Source organism: Erigeron canadensis, chromosome 2 (genome assembly GCF_010389155.1).
Source record: "Erigeron canadensis isolate Cc75 chromosome 2, C_canadensis_v1, whole genome shotgun sequence".
Classification (NCBI taxonomy): Eukaryota; Viridiplantae; Streptophyta; class Magnoliopsida; order Asterales; family Asteraceae; genus Erigeron; species Erigeron canadensis.
Window position 1 is genome coordinate 5059359 of NC_057762.1, and position 21847 is coordinate 5081205.

At 31.4% G+C, this 21847-nt stretch overlaps 1 protein-coding gene across 1 annotated transcript; it reads left to right on the forward strand.

The window, feature by feature from the left end:
- The first annotated feature begins 16086 nt into the window (after positions 1-16086).
- LOC122589554 (transcription factor PRE1-like) lies at positions 16087-17922 on the forward strand. Its single transcript, XM_043761852.1, has 2 exons — positions 16087-16363; positions 17600-17922. Exons 1-2 carry the CDS (start codon positions 16097-16099, stop codon positions 17750-17752), a joined length of 420 nt encoding a protein of 139 aa, XP_043617787.1. The 5' UTR covers positions 16087-16096; the 3' UTR covers positions 17753-17922.
- The last annotated feature ends 3925 nt before the right edge of the window (positions 17923-21847 follow it).

Genomic DNA, 21847 nt, shown 5'->3' on the forward strand with positions numbered 1-21847 from the left:
TTGTCCTTAAGCATTAGCTCAATGATTGAAATACCATCCCTTATCCATGAGGTCTTGAGTTTGGGGAGGACATAAGGAAATTCCTTTTATGAGGACTTGGCTTGGGTATATCCATGTTCAAGTCTGAGGGGGTAGGGTTTACCCCTATTGATCGTCGTGCCTTCGGGCGGATTAGTAGGGGGTTTTCCCCCATCGGCTATTTGAAATAGGCATTTCTACTTCGACGGAACTCTCTAGCGCGGACCCGGTTAAGACAACGTATTCTAGACCTTCTGCTGTCGAATCGCGGCACGAAGTTTCCAGCGAAATTCACATTTAAAAAAAAAGCAATTTTGGAAACATATTTCCAAAACATTAATTGCATTCTATCGTATCTAAATGATATGTAAAACTTTGTGTATCATAGAATATAAAGACATGCTTACTGCTTACAGATATTCATGGCTTAAAGATAACCCAAAAATGACTCACATGCATCAATTCTGTATCATTGACGCGGAAATGAGTCAAGTGGAACTTGAGCTTGGATCTGGGCAATGGTGTTAATCAAAGCTAAATTCAAGATAGGATCAAGACATGAAAAAATTTAAATTATACGTACGTATTAGTGTTTTACATTCACAGAACTTATCTTAGGCCAAAAGAAGGCTTTAATGGGCTTGGGTGTGGATAGGCTCGTTATTATATTATAGAGTTGTATGATAAGGAGAAAGGGCCGAAAGTCCTTTGTTTTTGGGCTTTAGGCCCCCCTTTTTTTTTTGCCAGGGGCGTTTAGCGGGAGTGAAGTGGGAACCATCGGTTACTTTTATTTATTTGTTTGTTTTTTTTTCTTTATAAGACAAATTTAGGTTCAGCGGCATGTTTTTTTCCATATATCCAACTTCAATTCATGATGGAAAAACCCCTAACTCCATTTCTGGGGCATTTTGCTCATATCAGAATTTGATCCTAAGACCTCTTAGTCTCAGGTTCCACTATATACCAATATATAGGTTAGCTGTTGAATAAAAGAGAGCGACGAGCAAAGCTTCGTAGACTGAGTTTGACTATTTTTATGTGAATTGATACTAAAACTATCCTTATGTGCTTTCCGATTTTTATAGGTACATGATTGATTTTAAATCATGTTAATTTGACAAAAATAATCAATATAATGAAATTATTTTAAAAGTTAGTATTGGTCTGAATATCCAAAAATGATTTGATACCAGCTTGAAAAGCCCAAAAACGCAAGAAAAGGTATTATGTGTAAACAATATATCGAGAAAGATGGCCTTTATTTTAGACAGTATTAACTATTCTTTTAAGGAAAATATGAATATAAATATTGATCATTTAATAAAAAATAAATATAAAAATAAACATATTAAAGATTCAATAACAAAAGGTCAAAAGTGGGACATTGGGTTGGGGGTACATTTGGCACCCCTAATCCACCTCCTTGAGTATAATCCTCCCTCCTTATTAATCCTATAATTTTGTTAATATTAATCTAAATTAATTTACATTATTTGGTTTTCCATCACCAATTTACACTTTAACCCCAATCTAAAATAATTAATTTACACTTTTTGGTTTCCCATTACCAAGTTACACTTTAACCCAATTTAAAATATTTAACTTACACTTTTTGATTTTTCATCACCAATTTACACTTTAACCCAATTTAAAAATAATTAATTATATTTTTATATAGTTTATACTTTTAGAATATAAGAAACTGTAAAATTTTATTTAACTAATGTTGAAAAAAAAGGGGTAAACTGCAATCAATATTTATATGGAGTTAATTTTCGTATGTTTCTTCTTTGGGCGGATAATTTTTGGTGTATTTTGACCGATGGAGTGGCTATTTAGCTAGCAAATCTCCAAATTGATTTCGGTATATTTATTTAATATATTTGAATTCCAACTTTTAGCTTTGATTAGTATATTTTGAGACTACCCGTCCATTGGACGGGTCTGAACACTAGTAATATAACTAAAAGAGGGGGTTGGGGGTACACTTGGCACCCCTAATCCACCTCCTTGAGTCTAATCTTCTCTCCTTATTAATCCTCTAATTTTTTTAATATTAATCTAAATTAATTTACACTTTTTGGTTTTTCATCACCAATTTATACTTTAACCCCAATCTAAAACAATTAATTTACACTTTTTAGTTTCTCATCATCAATTTACACTTTAACCCAATTTAAAATAATTAACTTATACTTTTTGATTTTCCATCACCAATTTACACTTTAACCTAATTTATATTTAATTATACTTTTATATATATAATTTACACTTTTAGAATATAAGAAACTGTAAATTTTTTATTTAACTAAAGTTGAAAAAAAAGGGTAAACTGAAATCAATATTTATATGGAGTTAATTTTCGTATGTTTCTTCGTTGGGCGGATAATTTTTGGAGTATTTTGACCGATGGAGTGGCTATTCAGCTAGCAAATTTTCAAGTTGATTTCAGTATATATTTGAATTCTAATTTTTTAGCTTTGATTAATATATTGAGACTCCCCGTCCATTGGACGGGCCTGACCACTAGTTACATGTAGAGATGAGAACTTGATAAGAAAGATGAATAAGATCGACGTTAATATAGGAGGAGATGAAAAAAAGCCATTGATTAAAAAACAATTCAATGAATAGAAATCAAATATTCATATAAAATAACAATGAATAAACCTTGATAATCTTTCCATGTTTCAAATTACTTAATTTTCATTATTCAAATGTAGTCACACTTTTATTAAATGGATTTATTTATTTATTTATTTTTAATACTTGATTTCTCTTATTAATTTTGTATACATATAAATTTTACTTTTATTGGGTTTATATATATTAATTGTAAAAAAAATAATCAAGATGTGTGTCAATTTTTAAAGAGAGCCTTAAATTAAAGAGGATGCCTTATAATGCTTGCAGAACTATTTTTTTTATGATATATATATATAGGGTGAGGATCCTGGAAGAAGGGTGTTAAGGGGAGAAGGGAGAGAAGGTCATATTGACCAATCAGAACGCGACATGTGTCTAAATTAAAAAAAAAGCGCGGTGGCATTTTCGTAAATAATTTAAAGTTTTGTGAAGCTTGGTCAACTTCAACTCTCAGTGGGTTGGTTCAGCTAGGGTTGGGTCAGCCTGAGTTGGATCAGCTTAGTTTGGGTTAGCTTGATCAGGTTGGGTCAGCTTATGGTCTGGGTGAGTTTGGGTCAGCTTGGGGTCTGGTGAGGTTAGATCAGCTTGCGTCAGCTTGGGGTTGGGTCTCGGTCAGTTTGGGTCAGCTTGGGGTCAGGTCAAGTTAGGTCAGCGTGGGTTGGGTCAGTTTGGGGTCTAGGTCAGGGTTGGGTCAGCTTGACACACAATCTACACAAATGTAGATTATGGGTTTTGGGTCAGCTTGGGTTTTGGGTTGGGTCAGCATGGGTTCTGGGTTGGATCAGCTTGGGTCAGGTTGGGTTAGCTTGGGGTCTGGTCAGGTTGGGTCAGCTTGGGGTTGGGTTAGCTTGACACAATTTACACATAATCTACACAAATGTAGATTATGGGTTTTGGGTCAGCTTAGGTCCTGGGTTGGGTCAGCTTGGGTCATGTTGGGGTCTTGTCAGGTTGGGTCAGCTTGGGGTTGGGTTAGCTTGGCACAATTTACACATAATCTACACAAATGTAGATTATGGGTTTTGGGTCAGCTTGGGTCATGTTGGGTCAGCTTCGGGTCTGTGTTAGGTTGCATCAGCTTGGGTTCTGGGTCAGGTTGGGTCAACTTGGAGTCTGGTCAGGTTGGGTCAGCTTGGGGTTGGGTTAGCTTAACACAATTTACACATAATCTACACAAATGTAGATTATGGGTTTTGGGTCAGCTTGGGTCACGTTGGGTCAGCTTCAGGCCTGTGTCAGGTTGGGTCAGGTTGGGGTTGGGTTGGGTCAGCTTGGGGTTGGGTTGGGTTAGCTTGGGGTTGACCAGAACCTGGGCTGACCAAGCTGACCAACCAAGTTGACCACCCAAGCTGACCCATAACCCAAGCTGACCCAGAACCTAGGCTGACCAAAAGTTTGATTTATTTACAAAATTGCCACCGCGTAATTTTTTTTAAAAACGACGTGTCACACTCTGATTGGTTAATATAACCTTCTCTCCCTTCTCTCCTTAACACACCTTCTTATTTGATCTCCCTCCTATATATATATATATGAAAAGCGAATTAGTACAATTAGATGAGTGAAATACAATTAAAGTTTGCCTAAATAAGATATTTATCTATAATATAACTAAAAGAGGAGGTTGGGGTACATTTGGCACCACTAATCCTCCTCTTTGAGCCTAATCCCCCCTCCTTATTAATCCTTTATGTTTTTGAATATTTAATTTATATTAATAAATGGACGACCTTATTATTAATTAATAACTCTTTTTATCCTTAAAAGTTTCTCAAAAACTATTTAATCTATATATACAACATAGAAAAACTCTCACATATTTTCAATAAAAAAACCAACGCCATAAAAAAACATACGATTGACTACAAAAAGGGTTTTCTTTAATTTATATACTTTGTTCATATTTAATCATTATTATTATTATTACTTACTGTAACATGTAACTTTTATGTTATTGTTATTATTATCTCTTTTAATTTAGTTTGTTTTCCATTATAGGTTCGTTATGACTTCTTCTTCAACAAAAAAAAAAATAAGACCACATTAGTTCATTTTGAAGATCTTAAGCCAACACATGTAACCATCATCTACAACTCTGTGTTGTGCATGTATGGACTGTTTCGGAGTGGAATAACCCGAAAAAAATCAAAACGTTCAAGATGGTCTTTGTTGATGAATTGGTATGTATTTGTCAAATTATATACTTTGTTGCAAATATTTTATATAACTAAATTTGAGAAAAAAAGATAAACTGGAATCAATATTATTTGGAGTTAATTTTCATATGTTTCTTTTTTAGCTTTCGTATTTGATTAAGTTGTAATATTGGTCATATTGATGGTTGCTCGAATCATATTAACTTTGATTAATATGTTTTGAATTTACCCGTCCATTGGACATGTCTAAGCACTATATACTATCATAATTTACATTAAAGGTATATTTGGTATTTCTCATTTAAGAGTTTTAACTGAATCCGAATTACTTGTTACAATTATTTATGTGATTTCACTAAACCAGTATATGTGTTAGCCCAATTAGCATTTACGAGTAATACTTTTTAACACCCATTAGATATATTCACATCATTATTATCTAATGTAATATACATTGGTCGAGCATATATGGGTCTCGGATAGATTTCGAGTATACAAGTTTGCATCAAAGCCAACCGGCCAATCCTAAACCCCAATTCCTAAAAGATTAAACTCGCATATCTGGACTTGAATCCAACCCAAAGATTCGGGTTTTGGCCATTGGGGTTTTCCTTTGAGGCAAGAGTTCCATGTTTATTTGCTTAAGAGGTATGTCGCTGGTGAAATGTATGTTGCATTTATATATTTTCAAGCGGGCAATGAACCGTTTGCTTAGAATTGAGAATTTTGTAATCGTTGTATTTCTTGATTGTATGTACCTTTAATCTCTAGTAACTTGCTAACGATTATATATATATATATATATATATATATATATATATATATATAATAGAGAGAGAGAGAGAGAGAGAGAGAAGTGAGTATGGGGCTGTTATGCACCTAACTTGGGTGAAAAACCACTCACAACTAGTATTTTAATATTTTGAATAAATGTTTTGACCCCATGATTTTTTATGGTTTAAAAAAATGTATGTGAAAGGTTTTTCACCCAACTTAAGTACCTAACAGCCTCATATTATCTTCCCTCATATATATATATATATATATTTTCTTGAAGTTGTTCAAAAATTTTTTTTTTTTCTTTTCTTCTTGTTATATCCTAAACGTGTAAAAGTGAATGAGCATAAATATACCATTAGAGCTCTTTGTTAGTTAGAGACATTTTTTTTTTTGAACAGTGTAAATTAGAGACATTACCACGATGTAACATGCCCTTCCGAAAGTTAATCTCACATGTTTATGCTCTTATAAGCATGACACGACACGTGTCAACGTAAAACAGGCAAAGTTATTTAATACGGATGTTTCTGTCGGGCCACTGGCACGTGACTTTTCAAATATCTCATTTTTGTTTTTTTTTCTTTAACGTCAAAGGCAAGATTTTCATTTCACATGCTAGCAAGGTGCTAGAACATTACAATACAAAGTTAATAATTATATCAAGCTATTGAAATTACACCACTTTAACCAATCTATTGCCATTGACCTGTTAGAGATCCATAAGAAAGAGATGGATCTAACTTATTCAAATATAAGATTGAGAGAAAAAACAGCCTTTTCATGGACTACTTTATTACGTTTCTTCCACAAGCGCCATATTGTAACTTGGATGATTGCATTTACCATTTTCTTTCATTTTTTGTCACCAAGTAACATGTTATGTAAAAGATGCAGGTCTCGTACTTAGAAGGCAAATATCGGACTTATTTTACACCATCTTCCAACCTTGCTCCAAAAATCTAAAGCTAACGGGCAGCCGGTAAACAAGTGGTCACTTGATTCTTCATTCATATTGCAAAACGGGCATAGTAACGTGGTTGGAGAAATACCACGTTTTGACAGCTTGTAAGAGTGTTGGTAAGTAATCTAATCCTGCCCACCAGTTCATGATATTCACCTTTTTTGGGATCCATTTGTTCCAACAAAAGTCAACACCCGAGACATTATTATCTACGGCGTCAAGTTTCTTCCTTACCTCAGCCACTATATATGAATCAGATTCTAATATTGCAAGTATGTCCACCCCTAGTTTATCAAAATCCTGCTTAAGTTTGTGTACATTTCTCCAAAGACCTCTAATTCTATTTTTGAGTGGAACATCGAGCAAGTTACCTGCTTCACCATGAATAGCAACCATCGTCTTTCTCCATAACCTATCTGGTTCAATATGAAAACGAAACCACCAACGTGCTAGCAAAGCCAAATTTGCAACCTTTAAAGAACCAATACCATGGCCACCCCTATCCTTATGTCTAACGACCTTTAAAGAACCAATACAAATATTTCATATTTGTGACCCCCTCTTCTTTCCCTCCCTACACCATACTCATTTGTATATCTTTTGCCTTACACAATCTGATACAAAGGTCATTTCAGTTGAATATTCAGAATTGGCAAATTAGAGCAAGTTGAATAACTTATCAGTAAGGAAAAAGATAAATCTTTTTAACTAAATAGCATAAAAATCATTTTAACACTTTAAGAAGGTGACATGTGGTATCCAATAATTCTCTTTCTAATCTTCCCCTAATTTTTCCACATGACATCATCCAATAGTTAAGAAGGATTTTTAGCCTATTTAGTTAAAATGATTAATCACTTCCCTATCAGTAAACGTTGATGTCAAAATTAATATTTATTTTAGTACAAGTTTGAGATGTGTATATTGTGAGACGTGATTTGTGGATATTTAAAAATTTGCGCACTATCAATTGGTAAGCATCAACACTTTCTATTGGATCCTTCTATCGGCTTTATTTAGTCGATTGTGGCAACATTTGGCACCAAATATTAACATACAAGATTTCCTTTTTTTGTTTTGTCTTTTTTGTGGCAACATTTGGCATCATTTGGTAAATACACTCTTGAATTTGGCTTTTTTTTTGGCAAAAGTTGGCAAAATTTTTCAAATGTCACATGGCGTGATCTTATTGGCCTAATTCCTTGTCAACATGTCAATTTGTGGCATTACATCCTTGCCCTTAAGATCGATACTCTGTATCGATAATTTTATTCTCATACAGTAGAAATGACTTTATGCATTTGGACGTATATAACGACTACCTACTAGTATACTATATTTACCTGAAGAAAAAATATAGGAAGATACAGACATCATTTAATATTAGAAAAAAGTTACGACTTTCATTATTATTTAGTAAAAGTAATAGTAATAAGGCAAAAGCAACCTTAAAATTTCCTCATTATCACAACTTAAAAACCCAAGTTTATATATAAAAAGGCATAAGCAACCTTATCTCCTTTCATTTTAACAAACAGAAACTAGACACGCTAGAAGCTTTGGTTTTTTGACCAATTATTTGCAAATTCATGATTTATTTTAAAGTAAATATGTTACGGGACATGTTATTCTTTAACGGCCAAAACTTGAATAATGCCCAGTTAATTAGTCGGCTACCCGGGGTAACCTAATGGCCAAATACAACCATATACGCCCACAAATGCATTTGTTACACTATATACATGGGAACTAAGGATAAAAAAGTCCAACTCAAAGTCCAACCATATACATCATGAATTTGTTTTAGAGTGTTTTTTTCCAGCGAGCTTTTGAATCCTCATAGTCAACCCTGAATATGATAAAAATAAAATAAAAAAATTTATTAAAAAAAAGGCGAAACTAATAGATACATTGTTAACCTCTTGGTTCATATATAACATATATTTAAAGGGAACATGTTAACATGGACGGTCTAACATAACTGGTAGTGCTTCCATTCATTGTAAGAGAACATTTGGTTTCAACTTATTAGTATCAATGTTTTTGCACACAATTAAATACGAAAAACAAAGGCACCTAAGCATAGAGAACAAGATATTTCAACTCGATAGACTTAAAACAGTAAGCATTTTGAATGCAATGAGGACAACATACGACAATAGATATACATGAACTCCAAGTTGAATCGATTTTGGATGTTGCATGTACTTTTAAAAGAAGAGTAAACAAAGTTTTAAGGGTTTTCGTTAAAATGTATTAAATAGTTATACACTTATCATAAAAAACAGGATGGGCTTTTTGATAACAATATTGATATTAATTACTTAATTAATATACCTTCATAATATTTCATCAAAGTGGTTAGTGGTCAAACATATAAAAGGAATTACATGGTAATGGGCCCATGGTCGTTTGTGTGTAGAAGAGGGCCCAGCACCGTAGTGTATGGAAGAGGGCCCACGTTCGTTTTTACAAAACTCAAACTGTTTCCGTTAGGCATGTGGATTATGTAACACACTCCTCAACTTGGGCTGCATAATCGCGGAAATTATCTTCCACACACAATAATATGGGTGGACCGTGGACCTACTCATTCTACATATTTTACTCAAAGACATGTATTATCATTATGCATTATTATTTTAATAACCGGACAGACAGGCCGATATAACCAGTTAAACTAGGGGTGTTGATGGGTCGGGTTAAATGTGTTTTGGGTTATTTGGTTCGGGTTAATCGGGTTTTGAAAAATTATAAATTAGCCTGTAATCCAAACCGAATAAGATTAGGGTTATACGGGTTTGGGTTGTTCGGGTTCGGATTTTTGGATCGGGTTTTGGGTAACCAAAATAAAATGTGATTGAATTTACGTGCATTAGTTACGCAACAATATAATTTGAATTTCAAAACATTGAATAACAGTGATACTAATATTGATTAAGTTCTTTATATCCAAAAGTGTTGAAACAATTTTGATTGTGCGTTTTTGAAATTCTCGCATGAAAAGATGATTGTATTATTAGAATAAAAGTCATAGACAAAAAAAAAGTTATAAACTATATAAAAATATAAAAACTACTGATATTAAATAAACAAATTTTGACAATATATATATATATATATATATATATATATATATATATATGACTCTTTTTATATTCATATTGTTATTATCTTTTATAATTGTATTTTTAAACATCTATTATTATTTAACTTTTCGGGATCCTGATTTTGTTTATGAATCAAAATTTAATATTCAAATAATATATACTTTAAATAAATTTAATGTGTTATATTAGTGTATATATATAAACGCATCTTATTTAAGTTATTCGGGTTGACCCAAGTTATAAAATTTTCACCCGCAACCCAAACCGCTTAAACTTTGGGTTATTTGGGTTGACCCAAATGACGACCCACAAACCAAATAACCCAACCCGTTTCATCCAAACCCATTCGGGTTGGGTCGGGTTATTTGGGTTTGGTTATTTTTAACGCCCCTAAGTTAAAGGATGAACTAAGTGAGTAACTGTATTCTCAACCGGATCTGGATATCTTGGATATATTGCGAGGGATCAAAGTAAGGGGGAAGGGGGGAGCTCCCTACAAAATCTTACCCAAATTGTCATATCACTTTCCTCCAATAAATCTATCTAACTCAAAATTACCAATTTTACCTAAATCCTAGACATATACCCAATTTTACCTAATTTCTTTTTCTTTTTATATATGTTACTATTAAAATGCATACGATTAAAAACAACACATCGCCTTGAAACTTTACTTTTGACGCGCATCGTACCCATCTTGAAAATATAAAAAATCGCCTCAATATCCTCGACGATTTTCAAAAACATGTTTTTATCTATACCAAACTTCTTTCGAAAGTAGTCTTCGTCGTATTTTGGTTCTTCAACGAACCAATCATTTAGTAAAACTTGAAGACCTATTTTCCACTGTCGATTTACCAATCATTTAGAACTTTGTGTGTTTGCAAAAAGTGAATGTCGCTCTTGTAAGACATGGGCGATTCATGAATCACACACCGTGATTCGGAAAAACTAGAGGACATTTTTGTGAAAGAAGGTTGGGATTTTAGGAGTGGTAGATAGGTTGTGATTACTTTGTTGAGATTTTAGTGTAAAATGGTTTGTGTTTTGGATATTAATCGGTTGTGAATACATAAAAGGAATAAATTATTTTTTTTTTTTTAATAATTAATTTCGCTAGCTAGCCATTAGGGGTGGGGGGGGGGGGGGGGACTTGCAACAGCTCTATGCATTTACCATGCCTCGGTTTACAAGCTCGAATCACTACCTGACTTCAACTTGATCGGCGATGGTGGGGAAGCCGATCAGTTTACATGAACCCGATGCTTAACTGAGCTCCACTCCTTCATGCCTAACTTCCTCAAACACTACTAGGCCATGCTAGTTTCATACATCTTCTCAATTCTATTTCCCTATTTAACTTATATGAAAAAGTTCGGTTTTTTCCGTTCAATCCGATTGATTGGACCGTAAACTGTCATATATAAAACCGGTTCTAGGCCCCGTTCTAGATACATTGGGCACATATTAGAAAAAGTTATATAATAATAATAATAATAATAATAATAATAATAATAATAATAATAATAATAATAATAATAATAATAATAATAATAATGGATAATGATTAATACATAATTGGTATGCCTAAAAATAGACCTAATAATATAAAGATAACACATTGCATGGTGAATGGTAAAAATTAAGAGAGGAAAAAATACATGATACATGTATCAAACATTTAAGATGTTATACGTATCATTAGGTTCATAATTCAGGTATATCCTGAAATATCCGCAATGCAAAGGATTGTTCAGAATCTCAATATTCATCAAATCATCCTAAAATGAATACGAAAAAGACGGGATATCTCTACAATCAAATAAATCCATAAAATTTCAAAACTGAATTAAAACTTAGAAAATTTATTTTAAAATCTCATCAATTCCTAAAATTAGAAATTTGGGTATGTTCATAAGTTCACCATTGACTCTAAGACCAATTGGTGAACATATATTTTAAGAATTGAATTACTTCATGTTTTAGTTAATTTTAAAATGAGAAAGCTCAGTAGAGAAAATGAAAAGAAAAATGTTTATATCAAATGTAAAAAAGGTTCCAAGTGCTACATTCACAATGTAATTGAAAGGTATTCAGAAACAATACTATACTATACATAACAAATACACCTCCTTGGTTTAAACTTATAACAAATTCACATCGTTATACTTCCAACATTATATAATAGTGTTCTTTTTATTTAACACTTATGCGAACATATGGTTAGATACTTAGATATTTGTTGATAATTAGTTTTTCTAAGTTGCAAGTATAAACATTCCTAACTATTTGAAAAAGGTGCAAAATACCTAAACAAGATAATGCCTTGAAAAAACGACGGGTCCCTGTCTTATTATTGTTTAGTGGCGTCTATTTGTGTATGTTTACTGATACAACCATTCATTTTGATTGGTCTTTAACGAGCAAGCAGGACATTTATTTTGGATAGTCGTAAACAAAGGGCAGAGCATATTTGATCGAACTTAATTATGAACAAAGGTAATGGTAAGCGGTGGGCCTTCAATTAGTCTCCCTAACCTTTGATTAATTGTATTTAACCTTGTTATATAAGCTATTTGTGTGGTGGGATTGAGCTATTGATTATTTGAAAAGATTTGAAGACGAAATATATGAAATAGGGTTTTTTTAATGACATGCTTTAGTAGTGTTGTCATCATAAACTATTTTAGTTTTTGAAACAACGAGTTAATAGTTAGTGATCGAATAGTGAAAATGACATCTAAACAGGAAGTATGCAGACCTCAATTCATGATTCACGTTCTCTCGTTATACACTTAAGGGAAACTCTTAGGAATACCACTCTAAGAGAAAACTTGTGAAGAGACTCGAACTTGAGAATTTTTTAAGAAGAAAACCCTTTCTTTACACTGTAACATACGAGTGACCAATACTTGTAACAGAATTTGTTGGTACTAACTTTCATTTGTTTATCAAGCAAATTGGCATCCAAAATCCGAATTATGGAATTTTTGAAGGTATCAAACGTGTGTCTAACTTAAATATACATATGAATTTAGAACTTTCCTTCAGACAAACTCAAACTAGAATATACCATAAAATGAGTAAATGGAGAAGTTTTATGATAAAATCTAACATGCTACTTGCACATTGAAGTGAGACTGTGAGACTAAATATTTTTCAAGGTGTTGTTTAGTTCGTTGTAGTCTAGCTCATAAAGGGTTTAATAATATCTCTAAATATGTATAAAAGAGAAATCTTAATTTATAACAGAATAATTGGAGAAATGTGAATTCTTAGATGAAGTTTAACTTTTAATTAAAACTATTAGATCAAATTAATGATAATGTCATATATATAGCTTATTTAACTTATTTAAATATAAATTATTATTATTTCTTTATTTATATTTGTAGACATTAATAACTAATATACTTAATGATATAATTATGGAAACTAATATTTTCATATTTTACATCATTTTTTATTTTTATTTTTTTAAAAAATAAATAAAATTACTATAGATAATTATATAAATGAGGAAGGTTACTAGATGTTTATAATAAACTTTGTAAATATAGTAAACATAAAAGTAAAGTAAAATAACTCCCAATGCCGTCTTCCACGGGTTTTGGGTCCCAATACCGTCTTCGACGGTGTATGGGGGAGATTGATATGTAGACAGCCTTACCCCTACCAAAGGTAAAGAGGCTGCTTCCAGGTTCTACCATAGGAAGAAAAGGACCTCCAACCTTGCTGGACATGAGGATCGAACCCATGACCTCTGTTTTCAGAGGCATGAGCTCCAACCACTGATCCAACCCAGTTAGTTTTTAAATATAGTAAACATACTTCCCTTTAATACAAAAGTTTTATCTTCAAATACTTATAATTATTCACTAAGGGGGTGTTTGTTATTGCGATTATTGAACAAAATTTGTCTTTTTAAAATAGATTATGCGTTTTCAAAGTTTTGAAAAAGCATGCAGGTACATGCTTCTCCAAAACTGCGCTTTCATAGCCGATAATCACTTTTTCATACAAACATTTTTTAAAAATATATGCGTTTTACAAACGTAATAATCAGATAATCACTGTATAACGCAATACCAAACACCTTCTAAATAGATGTCATGTCGAGTGAGGTGTTATGATTATGTTAATTTCAAACCAAATATTTGTTTAACAAAATTATAAAACATACATAAAGTATGGAGTTAAGTGGGCTATAAACTTCGTCCTCTTTGTTTGTGCCAGCTAATGTATACCTTTAGTTATTTAAGCGTTGCGAATAAAGTATCCGACTTTGTTGCAATAGGCCGTTAAATAAAACAAAATTTTAAATGAGTTATTAGTTATTTTAGATTTTTAAATATTAAGGGGTGTATGTTATTGTGATTACAAAACAAATTTGCGATTTTAAAATATATTATTCATTTTCAAAACTGCATTTTTAAAAAACATGCTTGTACATATTTATCCAAAACTGAATTTTCATAGCAGATCATCATTTTTTCATACAAACATATTTTTAAATTATTTACTTTTTAAAAATGTAATAATCAGATAATTAATTTATAACGTAATCTCAAACACAACACCCTCTAAACTTAAAATGTAACACACTAATTTATTTAATTTAATTTCACATTGAAAGGCGGTATGAAAGTTTATGTGGCCACAAATCCATTAAACATCGCGGCCAGCTTCAAATTAAATATTATATTAAATGATAACAAATCAAAAGTCTTTCAAAGAAAGGTAAGTTTTAAATTTACATAGACAATAATCAATTAACATATAAAATTTTTGATATAAAAGATATAATTTTTAATCTTAAACTTATCTTAATACTCGTATATACTAAAAGGCAACTGACCTAACCTCAGTTAATCAATCACAACTCTCAATTGCTTAAAATTAATTAAATTAGCACATGTCTAAATTAATTTACACTTTTTGATTTTTCATCACTAATTTACACTTTTAACCCAATTCAAAAACAATTAATATAACTTATACCTTTTGGTAGGGATGTGCATGGTCCAGTTTGGACGGTTTTAGCCAAAAATCTCAACCAAACCAATACATACAGTTTCATGATTTTTCAAACCAATCCGTCCAAATTGTTATGTCGAACCAAACCAACCAAAACCAATTAATCCGGTTTGGTTTGGACGGTTAAGCGGTCTTTTATTTTTTGAAATTAAATGTACAAAAGCATAAAATAATACGTAGCATCTAAGATTCGATATCATGATATAACAAAATATTCATAAGTCTTATAAGACAAACAAACATAACAATTTAAGATTCGATATATATCATGTCTACAACTTTGACAAATAATAAGTATATACAATTTACATTATTAACTATTAATATAGATATAAACTTACATTTATTAAAAGTAAATGGTCCGGTTTGGTTTTACCGGATTGTATAATATCTAAAACCAAAACCAAACCATACAAATGGTTTACGGAAAAAACAAACCGACGGTTAAAAATTTTGATTTAAAACCAACCAATCTGTCCAAATACCCCGGTTTAAATCGTTTAGCCGGTTTGGACCAAACCATGCACATCTCTACCTTTTGGTTTTACATCACCAATTTACACTTTTAACCCAATTGAAAAATAATCAACAATTTTTTTACATAATGTCTTTCTAATAATAAAAGGAAAATGCTATAAAATACTAAATTTAGACATGTGTCAAATACAAGAGTTTACAACATTATTAATATAAGAATTAATATATGGAAAAAAATACGTATACATTAAACGTAGAAATATAATTAAAAAATAATCGAGATATTAAAATGTACTCGTAATACTCAATGTTAAAGAAACTCTGTTACATCATTCAGCTTTCATATGATTTTACATTCAGTATTAACATTTGAATATATATTTTTATATCTAATATATAAGATTTTTTTATTCCTTATTTATATTAATAATGTTTTAAAACTATATATATGACACGGATCTAAAATCTAGTATATCAATTAATATACTACCATTATCCTGAAATTTGTATGTTTTCGACTTTTCATTAAACAAGCTCTTATTAAATACATCGTATCAGTTACCTTCTTTTATTCCCTTGCACAAAAAGACTTGTGAGTTAAAAGGTTTTACAAATGACAGTTATATATACATAAAATTAAGATACCTTTTACCACTTAATAAAATATAATAGTACATATTTTTTTTATACATGTTATTGATAGGGTTTTAGGCTGTTATTAGCAAATTCCAAATTAATAGTGGACAAGTTAGCTTTTTACAAAGCTATTGTCTTCTTCATATTCAACATCGTTGGCCATGCTTCACACACATCGTGCTCTTATTTCTCTTTCTTGTAATTGTTGCTCAATAATCTTTGTGTTTTTTCTTTAATTGCATTGTTGAATACGACTGCTAGTTAAAACATTTGTTATGTTCAACCAAAACATCTATATATATTTACACACCATTACCCTCGATCTATATATATATAGCCATTCTCCCACACTGATTTTAAACAAATTCTTCCTCATCGATCTAACGACCAAACCATATAGTCATTCACAAGCTATAATGTCGAGTAGACGTTCAAGAGAATCGTCGAGTGCAGCTTCAAGGATCAGCGACGATCAAATTATACAACTCCTCTCGCAATTACAACAACTTCTGCCTGAGATTCGCAATCGTCGTTCAAACAAGGTAATTATAATTAATCATCGTTAACATATATTCTAGTATATATGTTGATTCAACAAACAATATTTGTCGGCGAATCAATGATTATATTATGATGATTTCTTGATCGAGTTAGACAATGAAGAAAAAAAGGATCGAGTTAATGTTGGTTTCATTTTCGTAACCTTCTTTTTCAACAACTATCAATTAATGTTCACTCTAAACTTTAATGTGAGAAAGACCTAAGGAAATAAGGAAATGCTAGGGCTGTATTTAACGTGCATAAAAAAAACTTGTACTTTTCATATTAAAAGTCTGTCCCCTGATTTTCATGGTAAATGTACAAACAATTTATGCACCTTAAACACAGCCCTTAAGGCTGTATTTAACAAACCCCAAGGAAATAATGACTTGACATAACAAACGTTTTCTATTTCCATATATTAGCTAGGTCGATCACTTCTTGCAAACGTTAAATCAAACCTATAATCAGTATATATAAAAAATGATAAATCCTCTTAATAACCATCCTAATTAATAATGTCATGATCTATTACATGACAGATGAAGTCCACTAATTTTTTTTTTCAATTTCTAATATATTTTGATTTTATCGAATGTCGTGATTACAATATTAAGAAGATTAATTAATGTCAAAAGGATGTTATAAGAGCATATATCATCATCATTGTCCGTTAGTAAATGCATGCATATATTGTGATCACATTAGTCGTTGTATGACGTTAATGTACGTTGGATGTGAACATTGATTTAGACTGTACACAAAGAAGCGCTGCATAACTACTTTCGATTTATCATTTTCTGTTCGAGTGATCTTGTCACAAAACCCACAAAATTTATTTTAGTCTATGTTAATTAGTTTTCACTTAATGAACCATTGAAGTTCAAATAAAAACAAAAACTCTAACAAGTACTAGTAGAAATGATCCACTGAATGTGGACTTGTAAACTTGACTTTTCGGTTATTTTAGTTTATTATTACTTTTTGCATGTGATAGTCGGATCCTAACTTCTAAATTAGGGGTCTATTTTCAAGTCACAAGAGTTGAAGTAAAAAGAAAAGGTTTGCAGTGAAAAGAGACAAAGGACAGTACACATTTACCAAACCAATTCATATTGTATCTATACTCCTTAAAATTAAATGTCATGATATGTGTCCATGTTTACTTTTTTAATATATATAGATTTTTGGTAAATAAAATAATTGTATTGATGGTGTAATTTTAATTTTGGGTATAGGCATCGGCTTCTAATGTGCTACAAGAGACTTGTAACTACGTGCGAAACTTGCATAGGGAGGTTGACGATCTTAGCGACCGTTTGTCACAATTATTGTCCACCATTGATGCCGAGAGCCCTGAAGCTTCAATCATTCGAAGTCTAATTATGTAATTTGTATCTACATACCGATCAGCTCATTTTAAGGATGTTCTTATCTGATTGCCCCCTAGCATATATGGCCGGGTTAAATTACGATATATATCGTAACGTGAACTTTATAATTAACTTAAAAGAGATTGTATTCAAAAGTTATAGATCGACTGTAACAACCTTTATCTTCATATATACTTATAGGTATATTCTATATTCTATATATAAAATAATGTATCATTTTGATCACATTCTGTCGACACATCATTGTAAGAACATAACATCATAAAGACTGCATGCATTCGAGGGAATGATAGTTGGTTAAATGGTTTATAAAGAATGTATAACCGTTATCATAACTTTCTAAAAAGCATTTTCTAATATTAGATATTAAAATGGATTTTTTGCATTAAATATAATTATTTATGAGTGACAGGTAGAGGTACTATTCCTCCATAACTTATGTTCCCTGCAGAATCTGATATGCCTAAAAGTATCTTATTATATACGAGTATATTTTTATGGGGTTTTCTAAATACAACACTTAGGTCTGTGTTTAGGATGCATAAATTATTTGTATATTTACCATGATAATCAGGAGGCAGACTTTTAATATGGAAGATACAAGTTTTTTTATGCACATTAAATACAGCCTAAAGCATTTCCCATTTTTCATTATAAACTTCAAATGCTTAAAATAAACAAATTAAATGGCCCCCCTTATTGTATAAATTGTTGTGAATTGATACAAGATTTTGAATTAACGATATCTTTAAAATCAAATGTAAAAGAAAGGGCTGGACATTAAGCGAATGTACATGGTGTGACAATTCCAGTCTCTTATGTATGGCTATATACCGGAATAAATAATTGGAATTAACTAGTAGACAAATTAAATTAGTCAATTTGGATCATCTAGGGCAAGTGATTAATTGATCTTAAAATGATGAAATGTAAAAACGGGTGAAGTATTAATTCTTGAGTTTATACCTTACGATACAAATTAAATGATGGGATAATATTTAGAAGTAGGTCAATTAATTGATGAAATTGCTTGATTTTTTGTGGAATACAACGACGCATATTCCTTGTGAGAAATAATGGACTATATGTATTACGAGCAATTAGAAATGTATGTTATTAAGAGAAATCAAAGGATCGATATTATTATATTAGAGAGAAAAGTCTTTGAATTGTAATGTGAGAATTTACCCTTTTGTTAGGTTACCTTGGAAAGTTGCCTGACTTTATAATGCATGTAGTAATAAATAAGAAGGTATAATTTTGATTAAAGGGTCCATCGTGAGTTCGTGACTCGTGAGTATTAATGAACGCACAAGAGATAAAAAATAAATAAATAAATAAATAAAATTCAAATAGTAAGTAGGGCGTGGTACAATTGGCAAATTTCTTAGGGGTAAGGGTATAGTCGGCTAAAACCATCGGCAAATTTGGCAAAACTATAGTACGTGAATTGGCAAGTTTCGGCAAGCACAATCAGCAAGTTTTGACAAGCAAGATCGGCTAGTTTTGGCCGATGCATATGAACGTTGGGAGCGTATGAAAGTGACCGTTTTTTTTTTTTTGTGGAAGTGAACGTTGGGAGCGTCTGTGATGTTTTTTTTTTTTTCAGTTTCCAACTTCTATATATACATACACATATTTATCACATATTTACCATCTTAAACAACAAACATCTATATTATCATCAAACACCAAACTATCAAATTTCATAAGGCATTACATGTTACGTCGTGATATTATGGAGCACGTGGGAGATCTAGGTATCGATGTTTAGTGATCTTGTTTTTTTATTTTTAAGTATTTGTGTGTTTTATGTTTTAAATAAATGTAATGTTTTAATTAGTTGTATTGTGTTTTTTAAGTTTAATAAAGTTTAAGGTTTGTTTTGTAAAATTTTTTCAATTGGCAAATTGGCACTATAACATACAATCTGGCAAGATTTGACTAGTTTTTGACTAAAATTGGTTTGGACACGTGGCGGCTCCTTATTGGTTGATTCCTTTCCAAAATTTGCCAAATTGCCACAACTTTGGCACTACACCCTTGCCCCTTAGATTTTTTTTATCGACAAAAATCAGTAAGTCAGCTCCATTGCACCCTTTCCCCTGGCTTAAATCGGCAAGTAACATCGGCAATATATATGTGCTTCTTTTGGTCGATCCTTATGAATCTTAAGAGCATGCTATTTGAACTTTTTTTTTAATTAGTTGTGGTGTCAATTATTATCATCACCAGAAACCTAATTTTTTAATTGGGGATTTTTGATTTTGAGGCTAATATATTATATATGTTTTCTTGGCTTGTATTGTCGGAATCGATGTCCGAACCGCTTGGCCGATGCTCCTAGCATACTACACCCTTTTTTTGGTGAGATCTGAATCCCCTTTTGGGGTTTTATTTCATCGCCAACCATGCATGGTTATGCACTTTTCTGACAACCTTTTTTTGGGGGATTTTTTTTTATTTCATTTTTTTTTTTTTTTACATTTTTTTTGCTTCTGAGGTCTCAACTAAACCTTTGTTTTCGTTTGTTTGTGGTTTTTGGTTTTCTTGCACAAAATAGATCTATGTGTTAATTAGTCATATTTATTCTTACAAATACTTAATGTATGATTAATTACTTGTGCAGGAAGTGACAAGTTGATAAAGTTGGAGGTTCAATTCTGGATAGCAAGTAATATAAAGCTCAGGGTAGATTCTGTCATAAGGATAAAGTCAAGGGTCCTATCTGCATATTGTTGATTCATATAAATAGAAGATGATGAGGTGAAAGAGGGTGACGATATATTTTTTCACACACTTGATTCTCTGGGTTGTTTTCTCTCTTATTCCTAACATATATAATATCTGTATATATTGTATATCACTATGATATACAATATTTTGATTCATTCTAATTACTAATCATAATCTGTTTGATTAGTATATCTGTATAAATCTTCAGTTCTTCAATTTGGTTGTAATAAGTTTAATAACAAATTCTGAATAATAATTAACTTTCTGGTAATTGATTGTTGATTGTTGAGATTCTTACACTATGTTTTCTATATTGCAAACTTTGACATAGTTGTGGTATTGTCTTTAAATAAATATCTATTTCATACGCCAAATTTTTAGCACACACACATATATAATGTATCGACACAATCAATAAACACAATTTCAATAATATCTCATTGAAAATATGTGACGCACATGCAAAAACTAATGTGGTATTACCTTTAAATATTTATACTCTTATATATTTGGTATGACAAACTTTTAAATATACATATCGAGGAGAATGGTTTTAAATTAGGCGATTATTAATTCAACGCAAATACGCTAATAAAACGAAAAGCTTATCAACATGATAACTGAGACCCGCATTACAGACGAGAACCTCGCTAGTTATCAAATATGTTGTATGGTGGTGCTTCAGTTCTTGTTGGTTGGTTAGATATTCCATTAATTAATTATCTGAATTCAAAGTATAGAATATAGATACATTCATATTACTATATTAGTGTATGTAACAAGTGTGCGTGATTGAAGAAAGACTCTCAAGTCACTATAAAGCTTTAAGGTATGTTTTTGTTTTTTTTCATTTTGAACGGCTATAAATTTTATTTCTAAAACTTCAGCAAAACGCCGAAGCAAAAAACAGTTACATAAATATTACAATAAAAAATACGGACTCATTGATCATAACGACCTAGAGAAATTATGCTTATATTACGACTAGAGACCCACAATCCCACATATACGACAAGGAAACAATATAAGATTTTTTAAGAGTTTTTTATTTAAGAGTTTTAGCTTTTGTTTTTAAACAATAAGTTTTTATTGTAATAAAAACTTTGTTTTGTTGCAACCAGCTTTAGCTTTTATTTGAAAGAAAAAGTTTCAAAATGAAATGTTACTTGAAGTAGCATTCCATGAACTTTACGATTGGATGAACCTTCTAACTTTTAAAATAACACAAATACCTTTTGAAGTTGCAGTTAGGGGGGAGGGAGCTGAAAGGGAGTTGGTGGTGAGAAGGAGGGAGCTCAGTGAGCTTCAGATGCCATGGAAGGGAGATGCCAGCGAGCTGGGGTGGGCGAGTACTAT